The 15511-nt window shown below is 61.6% G+C and overlaps 1 protein-coding gene across 31 annotated transcripts in view; it reads left to right on the top strand.

Moving 5' to 3' along the window:
- The window catches only part of KCNQ2 (potassium voltage-gated channel subfamily Q member 2), a 75844-nt gene that overhangs the window by 46339 nt on the left and 13994 nt on the right, over nucleotides 1-15511 (top strand). For 13 of the 31 annotated variants that reach the window (XR_013535284.1, XR_013535285.1, XM_035302899.3 and 10 more), the window contains 6 exons: nucleotides 91-159; nucleotides 4649-4678; nucleotides 9049-9102; nucleotides 13065-13288; nucleotides 14298-14403; nucleotides 15107-15238. Coding sequence is in view for 29 of the 31 variants with exons in the window: in XM_035302899.3 (XP_035158790.1) it covers nucleotides 91-159; nucleotides 4649-4678; nucleotides 9049-9102; nucleotides 13065-13288; nucleotides 14298-14403; nucleotides 15107-15238 (615 nt within the window). In the remaining 2 variants the exon portion in view is untranslated. Of the gene's footprint in view, nucleotides 1-90; nucleotides 160-4648; nucleotides 4679-4854; nucleotides 5973-9048; nucleotides 9103-13064; nucleotides 13289-14297; nucleotides 14404-15106; nucleotides 15239-15511 lie in introns of those variants that run through there. The other 18 variants (XM_035302906.3, XM_035302901.3, XM_035302905.3 and 15 more) reach the window with 7 other exon arrangements.

The raw sequence follows: 15511 nt of genomic DNA, 5'->3' as shown, positions 1-15511 counted from the left end.
TCTGACCCTGTAGGCCTGGCCTGTGAGCTGTGGAAGCAGAGGGAGGTGTCCCAGGACTCGGCTCACCCACCTCTCCTCCTCTTGCTCCAGACTCATCCCCCCGCTGAACCAGCTGGAGCTGCTGAGGAACCTCAAGAGTAAATCTGGACTCACTTTCAGGTCAGCCGGAGAGCTCCAATGGGGCGGGTGGGCGTCTCAGTCTTCCTGAGGGGCCCCAGCTGCTCATGGAAGACTCACCCCGGACAGCAGCCCGGGGGACTCCAGGGAGCTGGGACGCACTGGGATGCGGTGGGATGTTGGACTTGGTGATGGTGGTGCTTTCTCTTTCCGCATCTGCCGACCTGGTCTGGGCTCCAGTCCCCAGAGGGGCAGGTGGTTTTTGGGGTGGGCAGAGAAGGAGGGGCGGGAAAGTGAGGGGTGAAGGTTAACTATGGGCTGGGGGCTCTGCACGGCTCCTACTGGGACCTGGGTATGTGGATCTTAGGACACAAAGTCTCCCAGCCCCGCGTCCTCCCCAGAGTTCCTGACTCAGGCGCTGGTGGCACCTGCTGCCTCTCCCTCAGGCCCATAGCCCACGGCTCTCAGACTACTGGGCGCCGAGTCTGGCTGTAGAAAGGCCTGCTGAGCAGGAGAGGTGGACAGTGTGTGCACCCGCCATGCCTGCCCAGGCCCAGGGCTGCCCCTACGCAGTTCCAGTCTGAAAGCTCTGGGCAGGGCAGCGGCTTCCAGTGGGTTGGAGATCTCCGCCTCCTGGAGACATGCTCATGTCCTGGAACCTGTCAGGACAATCTCAGACCATCCTGGATTTTCCGAGCGGGCCCTGAGTCCGATGATGAGTGTCCTTATAGGGAGAGGGAGATTTGGGAACACAGAGGAGGCAGTGCCAACCAGGAAGGGGAGAGCCCAGGGTGATTCAGCTGGAAGCCAAGGGCTGCCTGGAGCCATGAAGCCGAGAGAGGCAGAAACCACCCTCCCCTGGAACCGTTGGAGGGAGCAGGCCCTGCCCGCACCTCGATTTTGGACTCTGTCCTCTGGGACTGTGAAAGGACAAATGTCTTTGTTACACACACACACACAGTGGCACTTAGTTACAGGAGCTGCAGCAAATGACCCTGGATCTTCACACCCGGGAGCTGCGTGCTGCGGCACCAAACGCCTCCCGGGGCGGATGCGACTTTGGAACTGGGTGACGGCAGAGGCTTCTTTCTAGGATCACAGGTCCGTGTGTAGAGGACGTTCGCCCCAGGAAGATGCACACCCAGAATCACACACGCCTGATTTAAATGATTCGGATGACTTTATTATTTTATTTATTTATTACTGTCATTTTTTGGGACGGAGTCTCTCACTCTGTCACCAGGCTGGAGTGCAGTGGCACAATCTCAGCTCACCGCAACTTCTGTGGTTCAAGTGATTCTTCTGTCTCAGCCTCCTGAGTAGCTGGGATTACAGGTGCCCGCCACCACACCCAGCTAATTTTGTATTTTTAGTAGAGATGAGGTTTCACCATGTTGGCCAGGCTGATCTCGAACTCCTGACCTCAAGTGATCCGCCTGCCTCGGCCTCCCAAAGTGCTGGGATTACAGGTGTGAGCCGCCACACCTGGCCTCTGATGACTTTAGATGATGAAATTTGTGATTTTTTGAACTGATGGGATGTGAATGAGATTTCGGACATGAGTATTTTGAGGTGCAGGCTGGAAGCCGAGGTGTCCTGCAGAGTTGCTGGGTGGAGTCCCGGTGCTTCTGGAGTGAGCTCAGGAGGAAGTGAGGATCAGTTGTTGGAAGCTGGAGGGAAGGTTGTCCCCATGTTGCTGCTGGCTGTGTGGCGCTGCTGGGCGGAGGCAGAATTTTTAAGTGAGGAATTTGGATGTTTAGCCAAGATTTCCAAGCAAAGTGTGGCAGGTGCAGCCTAATATATTTCTGCTGCTCATAGTAAAATATGAGAGGAAAGAGAGGATTTCAGAAGGGCACGTGGTCGATCCTGTCAAAAGAATATCAAAAAATGATGTAAGAAACCAGAACTTGGAGGTTTGGGGAGGTGTTCTGCCTGCCCAGCTTGCAAAGGGTCATGAATTAGGAGATTCACTGTTGGCAAAGCCAGCTTTGGCAAGAAGCACATGGGTGTGGCCAGACAACCTTGTGTGGAGGATGCCACGTGTGCGATCACGGCATCCATGCCACCATCTCAGCAGAGCCCTGGCGTGGAGATGGAGGCCCGGTGTGGAGGTGGGTGGAGGCCCAGCATGGAGGTAGGTGGAGGCCCGGCGTGGAGGTGGAGGCCTGGCGTGGAGTTGGAGGCCCGGCGTGGAGGTGGATGGAGGCCCGACATGGAGGTGGATGAAGGCCCGGCATGGAGGTGGATGGAGGCCCGACATGGAGGTGGATGGAGGCCCGGCGTGGAGGTGGAGGCCCTGTGTGGAGATGGATGGAGGCCCTGTGTGGAGATAGATGGAGGCCCTGTGTGGAGATGGATGGAGGCCCTGCGTGGAGATGGAGGCCTGGTATGGAGATGGAGGCCCAACGTGGAGATGGATGGAGGCCTGGCGTGGAGATGAAGGCCCTGCGTGGAGATGGATGGAGGCCCTGTATGGAGGTGGAGGCCTGGCGTGGAGATGGAGCTATCGGGAAGGAGGTGCAGAGCGGCCTTGTGTCTAACACCATCGCACCTGTGACGTATTCAGGAGGCCCACAGGGTTTGGGGGAGCTTCATACCAGCAGAAACTAGATGGGCAGGGGCAGTGTTGAGCGAAGGGTGGAAGGCATTGGACTTCGGGAGTCTGCAGGCCAGAAGCAGACCAGTGGCGCCCCTCAGCTGTGAACACAAGCTGCCCTTCAGGAAACAGGGAGTGACCCTGAGGCTCCGGCAGAGGCCAGTGGGGTGGAGAGCCCTGAGGCGCGTCCCCAGAGCTGTGCCACATGGCGTTTGCCTCGCTGGATTGAAGACCGTGGCGGCTGGTGTCCCCTCTGTCATTCTCTGTTTTTGAGCAGGGACACCGTCCTGCATTGACACTTTAAGCAGGTGACTTGTTTTCCAGATTCACAGGTTCATGCACAGAGGATGGCAGCCCCAGCGTGGCGCAGCCATGGCCTCACACATACCTGACTTCAGTGACTTCCATGACTTTGGATAATGAGATTTGGGACTTTTTGAACAAATGGGATTTCCCCTGAGACCGAGTCTCACTGTGTCTCTCAGGCTGGTGTCTAGTGGTGCGATCACGGCTCACTGCAACCTCTACCTCCTGTGTTCAAGCCATTCTCCTCCCTTGGCTCCTGAGTAGCTGGGATTGCAGGCAACCTCTACCTCCTGTGTTCAAGCCATTCTCCTCCCTTGGCTCCTGAGCAGCTGGGATTGCAGGCACCTGCCAATACACCCAGCTAATTTTTATATTTTTAGTAGAGACAGAGTTTCACCATGTTGGCCAGGCTGGTCTTGAACTCGTGACCTTAGGTGATCCATCCGCCTCGGCCTCCCAAAGTGCTGGGATTACAGGTGTGAGCCACTGTGCCCAGTCAATGGATAGGATTTCGATGAGGTTTTGGACATAGAGTCCATGCTGCAGAGAGTGGAGACTCTGGGGGATCTTGGCAGGGGTGGGTGTATTCTGAACATAAATGAATTTTGGGGGTTTGGGGGAACACAGTGGGTTGGATGCTGGTCTCCAAAGTGTCCCAGAGTGTGCAAAGGTGACCTTATTTGGAAAAAGGTCCTTGCATCTGTAACCAAGCCTGGGATCTTGAGGCAAGGTCACCCTGGATCATCCAGCGAGCCCTAGGCCCGGTGGCAGCTGTCCTTACAGCAGAGGAGACATGCAGACGTGGAGAGTGCTACGGAGAGATGGAGGCAGAGACGGGGCTGTGCGGCCACAAGCCATGGACTCCTGGGCTGCCGGGAACTGCAGGAGGCGATGAGGGACCCCGTGCTCCACGGCAACACGGTCCCCGTCACGTGAAGGATCTGGAAGTGCACTGAAGAGCCTGCCTGTTACTTGGACCAGCCCTCGCACCCATGGGTGAGCAAATCATGACCCGCTGATCTCACTTAATTCATGCCGCTGTCACCAGCACAAACAGCCCCACGGGAGACACCGTATGGTCCAGACTGCCTTCCCTGCAGGGTGAGGCAGGGACAGCTGGCCTCGGAGGTGCGAAGCCTGTGCTCGCTGACTGGCACAGTGGAGCCACCCCTGGAAAATCGCAATGAAGAGAATCATCCCATTAGGAAATGCATGGAAAAGAGAGTTGGAGCCGCTCAGTCTGTCTTGAAAATCGACCGTAAATTAAACTCCCTTCTGGAGCTTTCGTCAGCAAATGTGTCCTTTTTGGAATCTTAGTAACACTGGTGTGGTTCTGATTAAAATGAGTGTTCCTCACGCGGAGGGTAGTGACCCCCAGGTCAGAAGAGCAGAGGCCCCCGTGGGGTCCCTCTTCCCTCTTGGAGCTGCTTCCACGGACCCTGGGGTGCCTGTTCCTGGGGCCGTGGGCTCTCTGGGGCTGGTGGGCCAGCTCCGCCCCTGCCCGGCCTTGTCTGAGACCCCCGTCTCCTGTAGCCCCCGACACATGGGACTGTGGGGGGCTGGGCTGGCTGGGGGACCCTCATGAGTGCTGAGCAGGGGCCACTAACTCTCTGTTGCTTCTGTTTGAAGGAAGGAGCCCCCGCCAGAGCCGTCGCCAAGGTCAGTGCCTGCCCCCAGCCGCCCTAGTGTCTGTGTGTGCACAACCTGTCGTGGGGGCGTGAGGGCCTCAAGGGCCTTGCCTGTGCTTCCCTGTGTGACCGAGTGTGTGTCCAGAAGTGGGTCCTTAAATCACTTTTCCTACTCAGCCCTCCCAGTGATTCGGTTTTACTCTGCAGCACTGTGGATCTGGCAGCTGGGGGTGCTTCTTGAGTGGATCCCCTCCCCCCCCACCACCACAGGTCTGGCCCCAGGGGTCTCGGAGGCAGAGGGTTTCTGTGAGCGCACCCCCTCCAGCTGCAGGCACATAGAGCCAACTCACAGCTGGCCACAGTTGAGGCTGGCCGAGGTGAAAGTTCTGAGGGGGCCTCTGGCGCTCCTGCTGCTCTGGGTCCAGGGCATCTGGAGCACGTGGGGGAGACCAGGGCCCTCATCCTCCAGGGGAGGGTCTGAATCTTCTCTGCCTCACGCCGCTGGTGGAGATTTTCTGCCCAGTCCCCTCTCCCCGATTGCCAAGGTCGAGGTGGGCCAAGGGTGCAAGGTGCTTCGCCTGATTCCCTCTCCCAGGCCCTGAGGTTCTGTGGGTCAGGCAGGTTGGAGTCGGGACGCATGTGGGACTCTGCTGGGGTGAAGGGTGGAGACAGAGAATCCAGATAATTTCACAAGTTAATTCTGTGTCTGCCAAGCCCCAGTCCACCCATGTGTCAGTCTGAGGGGGTCCAGGCTTCTCTGGACCCCCAGCGCCCCATCCACATGTTGCAGAGTAAGTCCAGCCTCTTGGACCTGGTTGAAGATGGATGCCTGCCTGCCCTGTGCCTGCCCGAGCCCTCCTGGACTTCGATGAGACGCTGGGGGGCTCGGGTAACCACCAGGGGGGCTCGTTCATCCTCTCAGGGAGGCTAAAAGATCGAACCAGGGCCCAGGGAGAGCCAGGTCCGCAGCATGGCCTCTGCTGGTGCCATGGTCGGAAGCTGACCAGGAGCAGTGCCAGCCCCGGCTGTCGAGGGGTCACGTCATTCTCCTGTCACTGCCTCCCCCGCCTGCTGCCGGCCCGGAGGCTGGGGTTGGCTGGGGGGTGGGCACTGTGCCCTCACAATGGGCACCTCAGCTGTGATTTAGGTGGACTCTCGGTGCTGCCGCAGGTGGACGTGAGCCTTCCTGACCCCTCCCTGAGGCCTGGCCCCACGCCCTTGCTGGGGGGCTGCTCAGTGCCTCATGCACCCTCCCTCGACGCCCCGCCTGCCCGATCCACCTTCTCGTCTCAGCTTCTCTCTTTCTCTCTCTCCCTCCCGCCCTCCCCCCCATCTGGACACCCTCGGCCCCCACCTGCTTTAACCCCTGTTACTGCCCTTCCTGGGCCCCTCTCGTCTGCCCTCTCTTTGGGGATGAGTCGCTGGCCCTGAAAGCGAACTCCAGGTGAGGACACCCGGGAGCCTCTGGGCTCCCACCCCTCCCCCATCTCTTCCCCACCTTTCCAAGGGGCCCTGCCTGCCTGTGCTTTCCACGCCTCCCCCAGGGGCCGGTGCCCACCCACCCGGCCCTCGTCCTGGGACGCCTGTGGTAAGGGCGCGGGGTGGCCGGGTCTGGGCATCCGGAAGCTGGCTAGGGTGCGGTGGGAGAGAAGAGAAGTCTCTGCCCTCGAGGACCCCCCGCCATCCTGGGATGCCACCTGCCAGGTAACGGGGTGGGTCTCTGTCCCCTGGCCTGGGGCAGCTGCAGCCCCCCATTGCCAGTGCAGGGTCATGCGTGAGAGGCTGTTTCGAAGTTGTTACCTGCCACGTCCCTGGGCTGCTGGCTGAGGGGCCTGCTCTTCGAAGCATGAGCGGGAGCTTGGCTCCCAGCACCCCTCTGCTGCCCGGCCTGTTCCTGTGAGTCTGGTGTCAGCTGGTCTCAGCAGGTAGATGGTGTGGACACAGGGACCCTCACTCCCTGCTGAGACCCCCACTCCCATCCTGGCTTGTAACACAGGCACGTGGCAAGCATCAGCTCCTGTAGGGCCTATGGGCTGTGCTGGAGTCAGAGGAGGCGGCTATATGGGGGTCAGGTGGGGAGCCATGCCAGCTGGGGGGGCTCAGGGCTGTGCTGCCCTGGGGGATCCTGGGGGTCTCTGTGGCTGGGTGGGGAGCCAGGCTGGCTGGGGGGCTCAGGGCTGTGCTGCCCCGGGGGGTCCTGGGGGTCTCTGCGGCTGGGTGGGGAGCCAGGCTGGCTGGGGGGCTCAGGGCTGTGCTGCCCCGGGGAGTCCTGGGGGTCTCTGCGGCTGGGTGGGGAGCCAGGCTGGCTGGGGGCTCAGTGCTGTGCTGCTCTGGGGGGAGTCTCTGGCCATGGTGGCTCCGACTTGTGCTGCCTTGCCCACCCCGCGTCTCCCTGCCTTCTGCCTCTCGCCTGGAGGAGCCCCCACCCACCCTGCCCCTCATGCCCCGTGCAGCTCCTCCTCCTCAGGCACGGTGTCCGTGTGGTTTTGGTGCATGTCTGTCCTGTCTGGTCTTGGTCAGGGTCTGTGGGCCTCGGGGTTGCCGTGGGCCTGCCTGCCTGCCCGGCCTTCTTACCCACGTGTGGAGCTCCCTGTGGCTGATGAGGCAGGAAGGAAGCCCAGTGCCAGCCGTGGGCCCCAGGGCGAGGTGCAGCTGCTCGGGCCCCCCACAAAGCTTTGGGGGGGTCTTGGGGGGCTGTGGCTGCAGTGCCTCCCCCAGCTCTCCCAGCTCTCAGGCCATGTGGCTCCAGACAGGAGCTGCCAGCCACGCGTGGCTGTGAAAATAATGTGCATTAAAATGGGCGCAAAATGAGAGTCTCGGGGGCCTGGGTGTGGACATGGCTGCAGCCAGCACTTCGATATTGCTGGAGGACAGTCCCATTGCAGAATCTGGCCCTATGCCTGGGAGGGGCCTCTTGGGCAAGGCGTTCCTGCTGGGGTCAAAACTGCAGCCCTCAGGAGGTTTGGGGAAACAGGATTCCGCCTCCTTCCTGCTCCTTTCCCAGGGGTGGGGACGGTCTCCTGGGGCCCTTGGGCAGGGGCCTCTGTGCTGGGGCCTGGGCACCCTGGGGGTGCTGATGAGAGTCTCAGGTCTTTGCCTGCCAGGCAGCCTTGGGTGCCATTGTGACTGGGGTGCCCTGGGGTGGCTGCAGTGGGAGAGGCTTCCGTGAGCAGCCAGAGCCTCAGGCCAGGCGCTAGGTACCGGCTCCCTCCCGCCCCTCCCGCCCTCACATTCATGGTTAACTACCAATCGGAGTCAGCCTTTGCACCACATCCTGAAGGGCCTGGGGATCCCGAAGCCGCCTTCCTACTAAAAAGTGGGACCAGCACAGGGCCTGGGGCGGAAGCCAGCCACCCGCCCTTGGGGTCTTGCAGTGGGGGAGGGTTTGGGAAAGGGTCCAGAGCCCTCAGCCTGCCCCAGCTGCGGAGCGCTGCTGTGACTAGACCTAGGCGCGTCTGTGGTGCCACGTGGAGCGCTGCTGGCGGGCCCCTGCACAGGGAGCACCAGTGTCCAGACGCACGTGTGTGCGAGCAGATGGGGGCTGGGCACGTTCTTCTGGAGCCCGTGTGTTCTGAGCAGACGCCGTTGGCACGCCGGGCCAACTTGTTTGAGAAGTGCTGTCTCGGGGAGCAGCTGCAAGGCGCGTGGAGCGGCCGGGGTGGGGAAAAGAAAGGGCCCTGTGGTTCTTGGTTGTTGTTTTCATTTCTTGCTTAAACATTTGCACATTGTGACACAGAGATAAACCACCAGGGTTTTTGGGGAGATTCTCGGGAAAGTGTTCCATGTTTTCTGAGCCATTTTTAAGAACACTCTCTGGGGAGCCGTGAGTGTGCGGGGAAGGCATCTGAGGGGATCCACTGAGCCCTGAGCTCCTCCACTTCCCAGCAGTGGCAGCCACGCCTCCCTGGTGAACAGAGACCCGCCTCTAGCTGGGGAACTGGGTGGTGGTAGCAGCGCTGACTGGTTTGCAAAGCGGGACAAGTGCACACTTTCCTCTCAGATGCGTGTGCTTACCCCGCCCCTTCCAGGGACCGAGCCCCCACCCACGCGCCTTCTGCAACACCTGAGGCCATGTATTATTGTTTTGTTGGCATGAATACTGCAAAAAATAATACAGCTTTTAAGACATGGACCCAAACTGTGGCTTTGGGTGGAAAAGGTATTTTTGGAGGAAAAAAAACCAAAAAACCTGGGAATTGTTTTTCCTTTAAAAATAGGGAAGTGTTTTCTACTCCGGACGGTAGACGGTGGTGCGGCTTCCGCGCTGGCCTTGCTTGGGCGCAAGCTCTGCCGCTGGGGATGCGCCTGACACCCTGGGCGGTTGCGGTGCCTCAGTTTCCCCGCTCCCAGCCATATGCTGTTGCTGGTGCCCAGGACTAACTGTGCTCTCCTCATTTCCAGTAAAGGCAGCCCGTGCAGAGGGTCCCTGTGTGGATGCTGCCCCGGACGCTCTAGGTACCGCGGAATGCGCCGTACGGACTGACCACTGCTGCACGGCTCCTCTGCCTGCCCCGCTTACTACAGGTTCTGGAGCAGCCAGGGGAGGCTGGCGCCCCAACCCCAGTTCTGACCCACCGACCTTGTGGTGCGGGCTTGGCTCCCTCTATTCCAGCCACAGCTGCGCGCAGGACGGAGCTGGGTGAAGGTGATTCTTGCTCCCCACGCCAGGCGATGCCCTGCGCACAGCTAGAGGGGCCAGCCAGGGCTGTGAACCCAGCAAGGTGTTCGTGCCTCCTGGGTCCCCGACTGCTCTTCAGGGAGCGTTTCCCTGGGGCTGCCACTCTAGCACCTCTGCTGTGCACCTGAGGACGACTGAGCCTCCCCGGCTGCCTCGCCTGCGCGGGGCAGCTCTGTCTGTGTGCCGGGCTCCTCAGGGTCCTGATGCATCCAAAACCCCAGAACACCAGAGGCCTTCCTCTTCCTATAACAGGCCTGAGGGCGGGTGGAAATAGGACGGGAGAGGAGCCGCCTGCTTTGCACCGTGACCCGCACCTCCCTGCCCTGGTGTCCCCAGTCTGCAGGCCTGTGCTGGGGGCCCATCCCTCCTGGCCAGCATGGCCCAGCAAGGTGGAGGCGGCTGTGCCCTGCCCACGTGGGGCCCAGAGGGTGGGGGGCTGCATGCTGCCCACCTGCATCCGTGCATGCTCCGGACCCTGCTCCGCCAGGCCCACCGGCCCCACCACCCTCTCCCTGCGGCTTTGTGCTGCTGCTTGTGCTCCAGGGGTCGGTGCTTGCGGGATCCCCAGAGAGGGCAATGGGATGTGGGCTGTCTGGGACGAGGCCTGCTTGGACTCTGGCAGCCTGTCCTGCCTTTCCAGAGCATCTGTGTTCAGGGTGTTTCCGGTCGCAGGCTGGTTTGGGGCAGGGGCTGAGGTCAGGCTGCTTGGGGACTAGAGGGGTTTGGAAGTTGGGCTGGGAGCCCCGGCCAGAGCATGACCCACACCAGGCCCATCCTGCTTCGAGCAGCCCCCACTGGAGGCCCCTTCATGCACATGCTCCCTGGGTGTCGCTGGTCCAGACACCAGCTGGGTCGGGCTCTAGATGCCGGCTCCCCAGCCTCCTGCTCCCTGCAGGCCCTGCACATCTGAATGTCACCGAGGGGAAGGCAGCAGGCAGCGTGGGGTGAAGTGCAGGTGCCGGGAACACCCCTTGAGCACCGAGGGCAGCTCTGGTCGAGAGCTCCTCCCGGGCGGGTGGCAGCAGCTTTTTGCGTTTGCTTGTTCTTGGCTTGTGCACCGAGGGAAAGCCTGTAAGACCACGTGCGCTCCTGGCAGCCGAGGCGGGCTGCTGGGGTCGGGTGTCCGTGGCATGGAGCCTCACCAGCTGTGCTTGGAGGGTGCAGAGTCTGGGTCCTGGTGGAGGTCCAGGGAGGGAAGGACGGGTCCAGGCCCCACCACCTGCTTCTCCCCGGCAGAGCCTCCCTTGCAGATCTGATGGTGAGGGAAGTCCCCAGGCCGGACCGCAGGGCCCTGCTGAGGCTTCCTTTGGCTCCGCTGTGTTGGCTGGGGCAGTGCACACGGGCTTCGTCCCGGAGACCCCGGGGCTGTGCTGGGCATGGGGTCTGGCAGGGCGTCCCCGCCTCTTGGTGGGGCTGTGGCTGCTCGTGGTGGCAGGGGGGGCGGGGATTCCCCCTGGAAAATGGGACGCAGGCGTCGGGCTGTGGAATCCACGCCACTCCTTCGCTGCAGAGCCTGGCAGCTTCGGGGGCTGCACCTTCTTGGCCGCACGTCTCTGTGGCGCATGGGTGTTTGACCCGTCACCTCCCAGGCTGCAGGCAGGAATCTGGTGCTGATTCCTCACTGTGCGCCTTTCCCACTGCAAGCCGTCATCACCGGGCTCCCGAGACCAGCCAGGGGCAGCCTGGAAGCTGCAGCTGATCCGATGGCTCCGCCCTCCACCCAGTGCTTCGCCCCCCGCCATGGGAAGGGAGGTGGCCTTTTCTCTCTCTTTGGTGACTGGACCTGCCTGTGTGGAGACCTGGAGAGGGGAACTGAGTCTTCCAGTGACCCCCACTTGCCCTGAGGCCTGAGCAGGGCCAGGAGGGGCCCGTTCCTACCTCTGAAATGGCTCGTGCAGTGGAAGAGGAGAGAACATTCCAAAAGCCAGAGTCCCTCGAAGCCCGTGTCCAGGTGCTCCCTTGGCCCCCAACGGGTTATCCTCGGCCACCTGTGCTTCCGTTGGGTCAGGGACCCAGAGGCCACCACGGCACCAGGACTCGGGGCACCCCTGGCCCCCATGGGCATGGCATGTTGGCCCTGGTCAGTGCAGGGCGTGGACTCAGGGCTGGGGTCCTGAGCGAGCCTGTACCATCAGCTCCGGACGCCCCCGGCACACACTTCGGGGCTTGGGGGATCTCGGCCTCTCCGTCTCTTCTTCCCCTGCGGGCATGGCATCCAGGGGCTTCTTTCTTTCTCTCAGAGACCCTGGAGTGGCCACAGATGGTCTGGGCAGTTGCCTGCTGCCTGGGGGATGGGGTGGGAGGGGCAGCCAAGCTGGCAGTGTGGAGGCTGGCAGATGGGCGCGGTGGGCCCTCCCATTGTAGCACGTTATCTCTATGCCGTCTGGTGGGCGTGTCTCTCTGGCTGTGGGTCCCGGTGGGGGCCAATGCTGGCTGCTGACCGGGGCCTTGGCTCCTCATTGTTGGCTGGGGAGCTGCCATGGAGCCCAGGAGGTATTAGAGTACATCAGGGACCCACTGGGCCTCCCCACCCAGGGGCTTGTCTCAGGCCCCAGGAACGGTGCTCTGGGCCCAGAGCCGTCCTGAGAAGTTCCATGGCTGCTAAGCATGGCTGGGCGTTGACGGGTCCCCAGTTCACAGGAGTCCCACTGTCCTTAAGGGAGCTGGGGGCTCTGATGCTTCCCAGACCTCGGGAGGTACATCTGCCTAGGGTACCCCAGCCGCAGTGAACCCCTACCTTCACTGTTGCCCAGAGGATGCTGGAGCTGAAGAACTCAGGTGCAGACCTGTCTCCTTGGTCACCAAGAAACTCGGGGACAAGGCAGCCCCAAGGACCTCCGAGAATCCGGAGCTGGAGGCCCAGCCAGACACAGCCACAAATCCTGCTTCACGTCTTGAGGGCTGAGGGCCGGGCCACTGTGCGGCTGCCTCAGAGGGTACCTCCCCGTCCCCTGGGGCCAGGACTCTGACCTCTGACGGAGAGGCTTGTTGCCTGAGGCCCTGCTGGTGGAGGAGCCATCATCCAGTCCTTCCTTCCAGAAGCTGAAGGAGCAGTTCTCTGTCGGAAGCCCCTGGTGGGAGGGGTGCTGTGCAGGGGGAGGCCTGAGCCCTCCTGAAGCCCACCCCTCCAGGTGGCCCCCAGTGTCTGGGAAAGACCTGGGTGTGGCTGTACCAGTGTCCGCTGCAGACTGGGCCCCCATGCCCTGGTTGTCCCTCATACCCTCGACTCTGGGCTGAAGCAGAGGGACAGACGGAGGGAAGGGACCGGGCAGGCAGGGAAGGAGGGAGGCTGTTTCCTGGGGGCAGTTATGGCTGTGAAAAGGCCACAGGGGAAACCACGGGCGAGGCCGAGGCAGAGGCAGGTGCCCGAGAAGAGCGAAGCCCGAGTGCCACTGGGTGAGGGGCTGGCGGGACAGAGTGAGGAGGGCTCCCGCGCCTTGCGATGGTGGCAGAGAGGGATTTAAGAGTCCACAGACATCGCCTCCCCTCACATGGCCAAGCTCTGGCCACGCCAGCGCCAGCCTGGGAGCTTGCTGCCCACCTGGACTCCCCTCCCTCCTTCCCTCCGGGTACTCCGTCCCCGTGGCACCTGCCCCGAGCCGACCTGTGTGGCTGCTCCTCAGACCTGGGTCTTCCTCCCGTCGCGTGGGCAGGGTCTGCTGAGAGCCGACACGGCCTGCGTTCTCTCTGGAGTGACTTCTCTCGCTGTGTTTCTGTTTGTCGGTTCCCGTGGGAGCAGCCAGAAGGTCAGTTTGAAAGATCGTGTCTTCTCCAGCCCCCGAGGTGTGGCTGCCAAGGGGAAGGGGTCCCCGCAGGCCCAGACGGTGCGGCGGTCACCCAGCGCCGACCAGAGCCTCGAAGACAGCCCTAGCAAGGTGCCCAAGAGCTGGAGCTTCGGGGACCGCAGCCGGGCACGCCAGGCTTTCCGCATCAAGGGTGCTGCGTCGCGGCAGAACTCAGAAGGTGGGTCTGGCCTCCTCAGCGCCCCCTGATCTGAGACTGAGCCCCTCCGGGGATGGACCGTGGCGCCCAAGCTACCAGGGCCACCTGAGGCATTGCTGCCTCTTTCGATTGCTCTGGGAGTGGAAACCTCCTCCCTCCCTTTCTAAAATTGAGGTGAAACTTGGGCAACATAAAATTAACTATTTGAGAGTGTAGGCCGGGCTCGGCGGTTCACGCCTGTAATCCCAGCACTTTGGGAGGCTGAGGTGGGCAGATCACAAAGTCAGGAGTTTGAGACCAGCCTGGTCAACACAGTGAAAACCCATCTCAACTAAAAATGCAGAAGTTACCTGGACATGGTAGCGGGCACCTGCAGTCCCAGATTCTTGGGAGGCTGAGGCAGAAGAATCGCTTAAACCCAGGAGGCAGAGGCTGCAGTGAGCTGAGATCGTGCCACTGCACCTGAGCCTTGGGGACAGAGTGAGACTCCGTCTCAAAAAAAAAAGTGTAGAAATCCAGTGGCATTTAGCACATTCACAGCGAGGTTGTCACCACCATCTCAGCCTGGTTCTAGAAGATTCTCATAATCACAAAAGAAAACCCTGTGCTCATCAACAGTCACCCCATTCCCCACCTCAGCCCCAGCACCTGCGGTCTCCGGCGCGCGGGTCAGTGGCTCCTGGGTGGGGCCATCAGCTCTGGCTTCCTTCACTGAACCCAGTGTCAGAATGGCACATCCACAGTTAGCATCCCGAGTGTGATGCTCTGTGTTCTGTTCAGCCACTGGCAGGGATGTCTTTGGATGCCCACATCGACCACTCCCTGTGGCCATAGCCTGCCAGGGAAGGTCCTGGCTGAGAGCCCCTGATGCAGAGGGACAGGTTTCTGGAAAAGCAGGGGCACCAGTGGGGCATCCCGGGGAGCCTTGAGGGGCTCTCTGGTGTTCCGTCCGGCCGGTGTGTCCTGCAGGACCCCACAAGTGGATTTCCCGTCCCCCTCGACCCCTCACGGCCTGTCTCCTTTACCCCAGAAGCAAGCCTCCCTGGAGAGGACATCGTGGATGACAAGGGTTGCCCTTGTGAGTTTGTGACTGAGGACCTGACCCCGGGCCTCAAAGTCAGCATCAGAGCCGTGTGGTGAGGACTTGCCCAGCCGGGATCCAGGGGGAGGGAGGAGGGGCCTCCTGTCCGTGGTCGCATCTGCTGCTGTGCTTATAGTGCAGGACAGCAGCCAGGAGACCGGGTCTGCCTGGAAAATAAAGGGCCAAGCTGCGGGTGGGCCTTGCTGATCGTCCCAGGTCCACTATTCCTGGGACTCCAGCAGGCCTCCAGTGGGATGCCGGATCAGCAAGAGGCCTGAGGCCTGGCTCTGCCTGGCTTAGGAAGCAGCTTAGCCACCTGTGTCTGGTGTGACACGGAGTCCAAGGGGGCATGGACAGGCCTGGAAGCCTCACCCGTCCAAAGTATAGCAGGGACCCTGAGGCTAGGCCCTTCCATGCGTGGAACAGGTGGGTGGCAGACAAGAGGGGTGAGTCCAGCCACCTCCAGGGGCCAAAGTCTCAGAGGTGCTGGGAAGGCGACAGGCAGGTGGACACGGGGCCAGCCTGGTGTGTGTGGCCGGGGTCTCTGGCTCAGGGCTCACGCCCCTCCCCCCACAAGTGTCACAGGCAGGTGGACACGATGCCAGCCTGGTGTGTGTGGCTGGGTTCTCCCGCTCAGGGCTCACTGTCCCCCGCTCCTCAGTGTCACAGGCAGGTGGAGATGAGACCAGCCTGATGTGTGTGGCCGGAGGTCTCTGGGTCTCTGGCCCAGGGCTCACTCTTGTCTCCCCCTCCCACAGTGTCATGAGGTTCCTGGTGTCTAAGCGGAAGTTCAAGGAGAGCCTGCGACCCTACGATGTGATGGACGTCATCGAGCAGTACTCCGCTGGCCACCTGGATATGCTGTCCCGCATTAAGAGCCTGCAGTCCAGGCAAGAGGCCCACCAGCCTATCCAGCAGGGGAGCAGGGGACGAGAGCGGGGTGGGCGTCCGCGCAAAAGCCCAGCGTGGCCCATGGTGGGAGCGCAGGGGGTGTGCAGGGCGGGGCCTCCTCCCCCACCCACGGCGGCATCTGTCAGCTTCAGTTGTGTCTTCCAAGTCTGTTGTAATATTTCTGTTCTCTCCACCTCTCCCCATCCACACTGCGGCGGGCAAGTGTGTGACGTGTTTGTGCACACATGCACATGTGTATGCACGGATGTGTG

Source organism: Callithrix jacchus, chromosome 5, assembly GCF_049354715.1.
Source record: "Callithrix jacchus isolate 240 chromosome 5, calJac240_pri, whole genome shotgun sequence".
NCBI lineage: Eukaryota > Metazoa > Chordata > Mammalia > Primates > Cebidae > Callithrix > Callithrix jacchus.
Note: the sequence above shows the minus strand (reverse complement) of the source record. Positions and strands in the feature narration are given on the sequence as shown.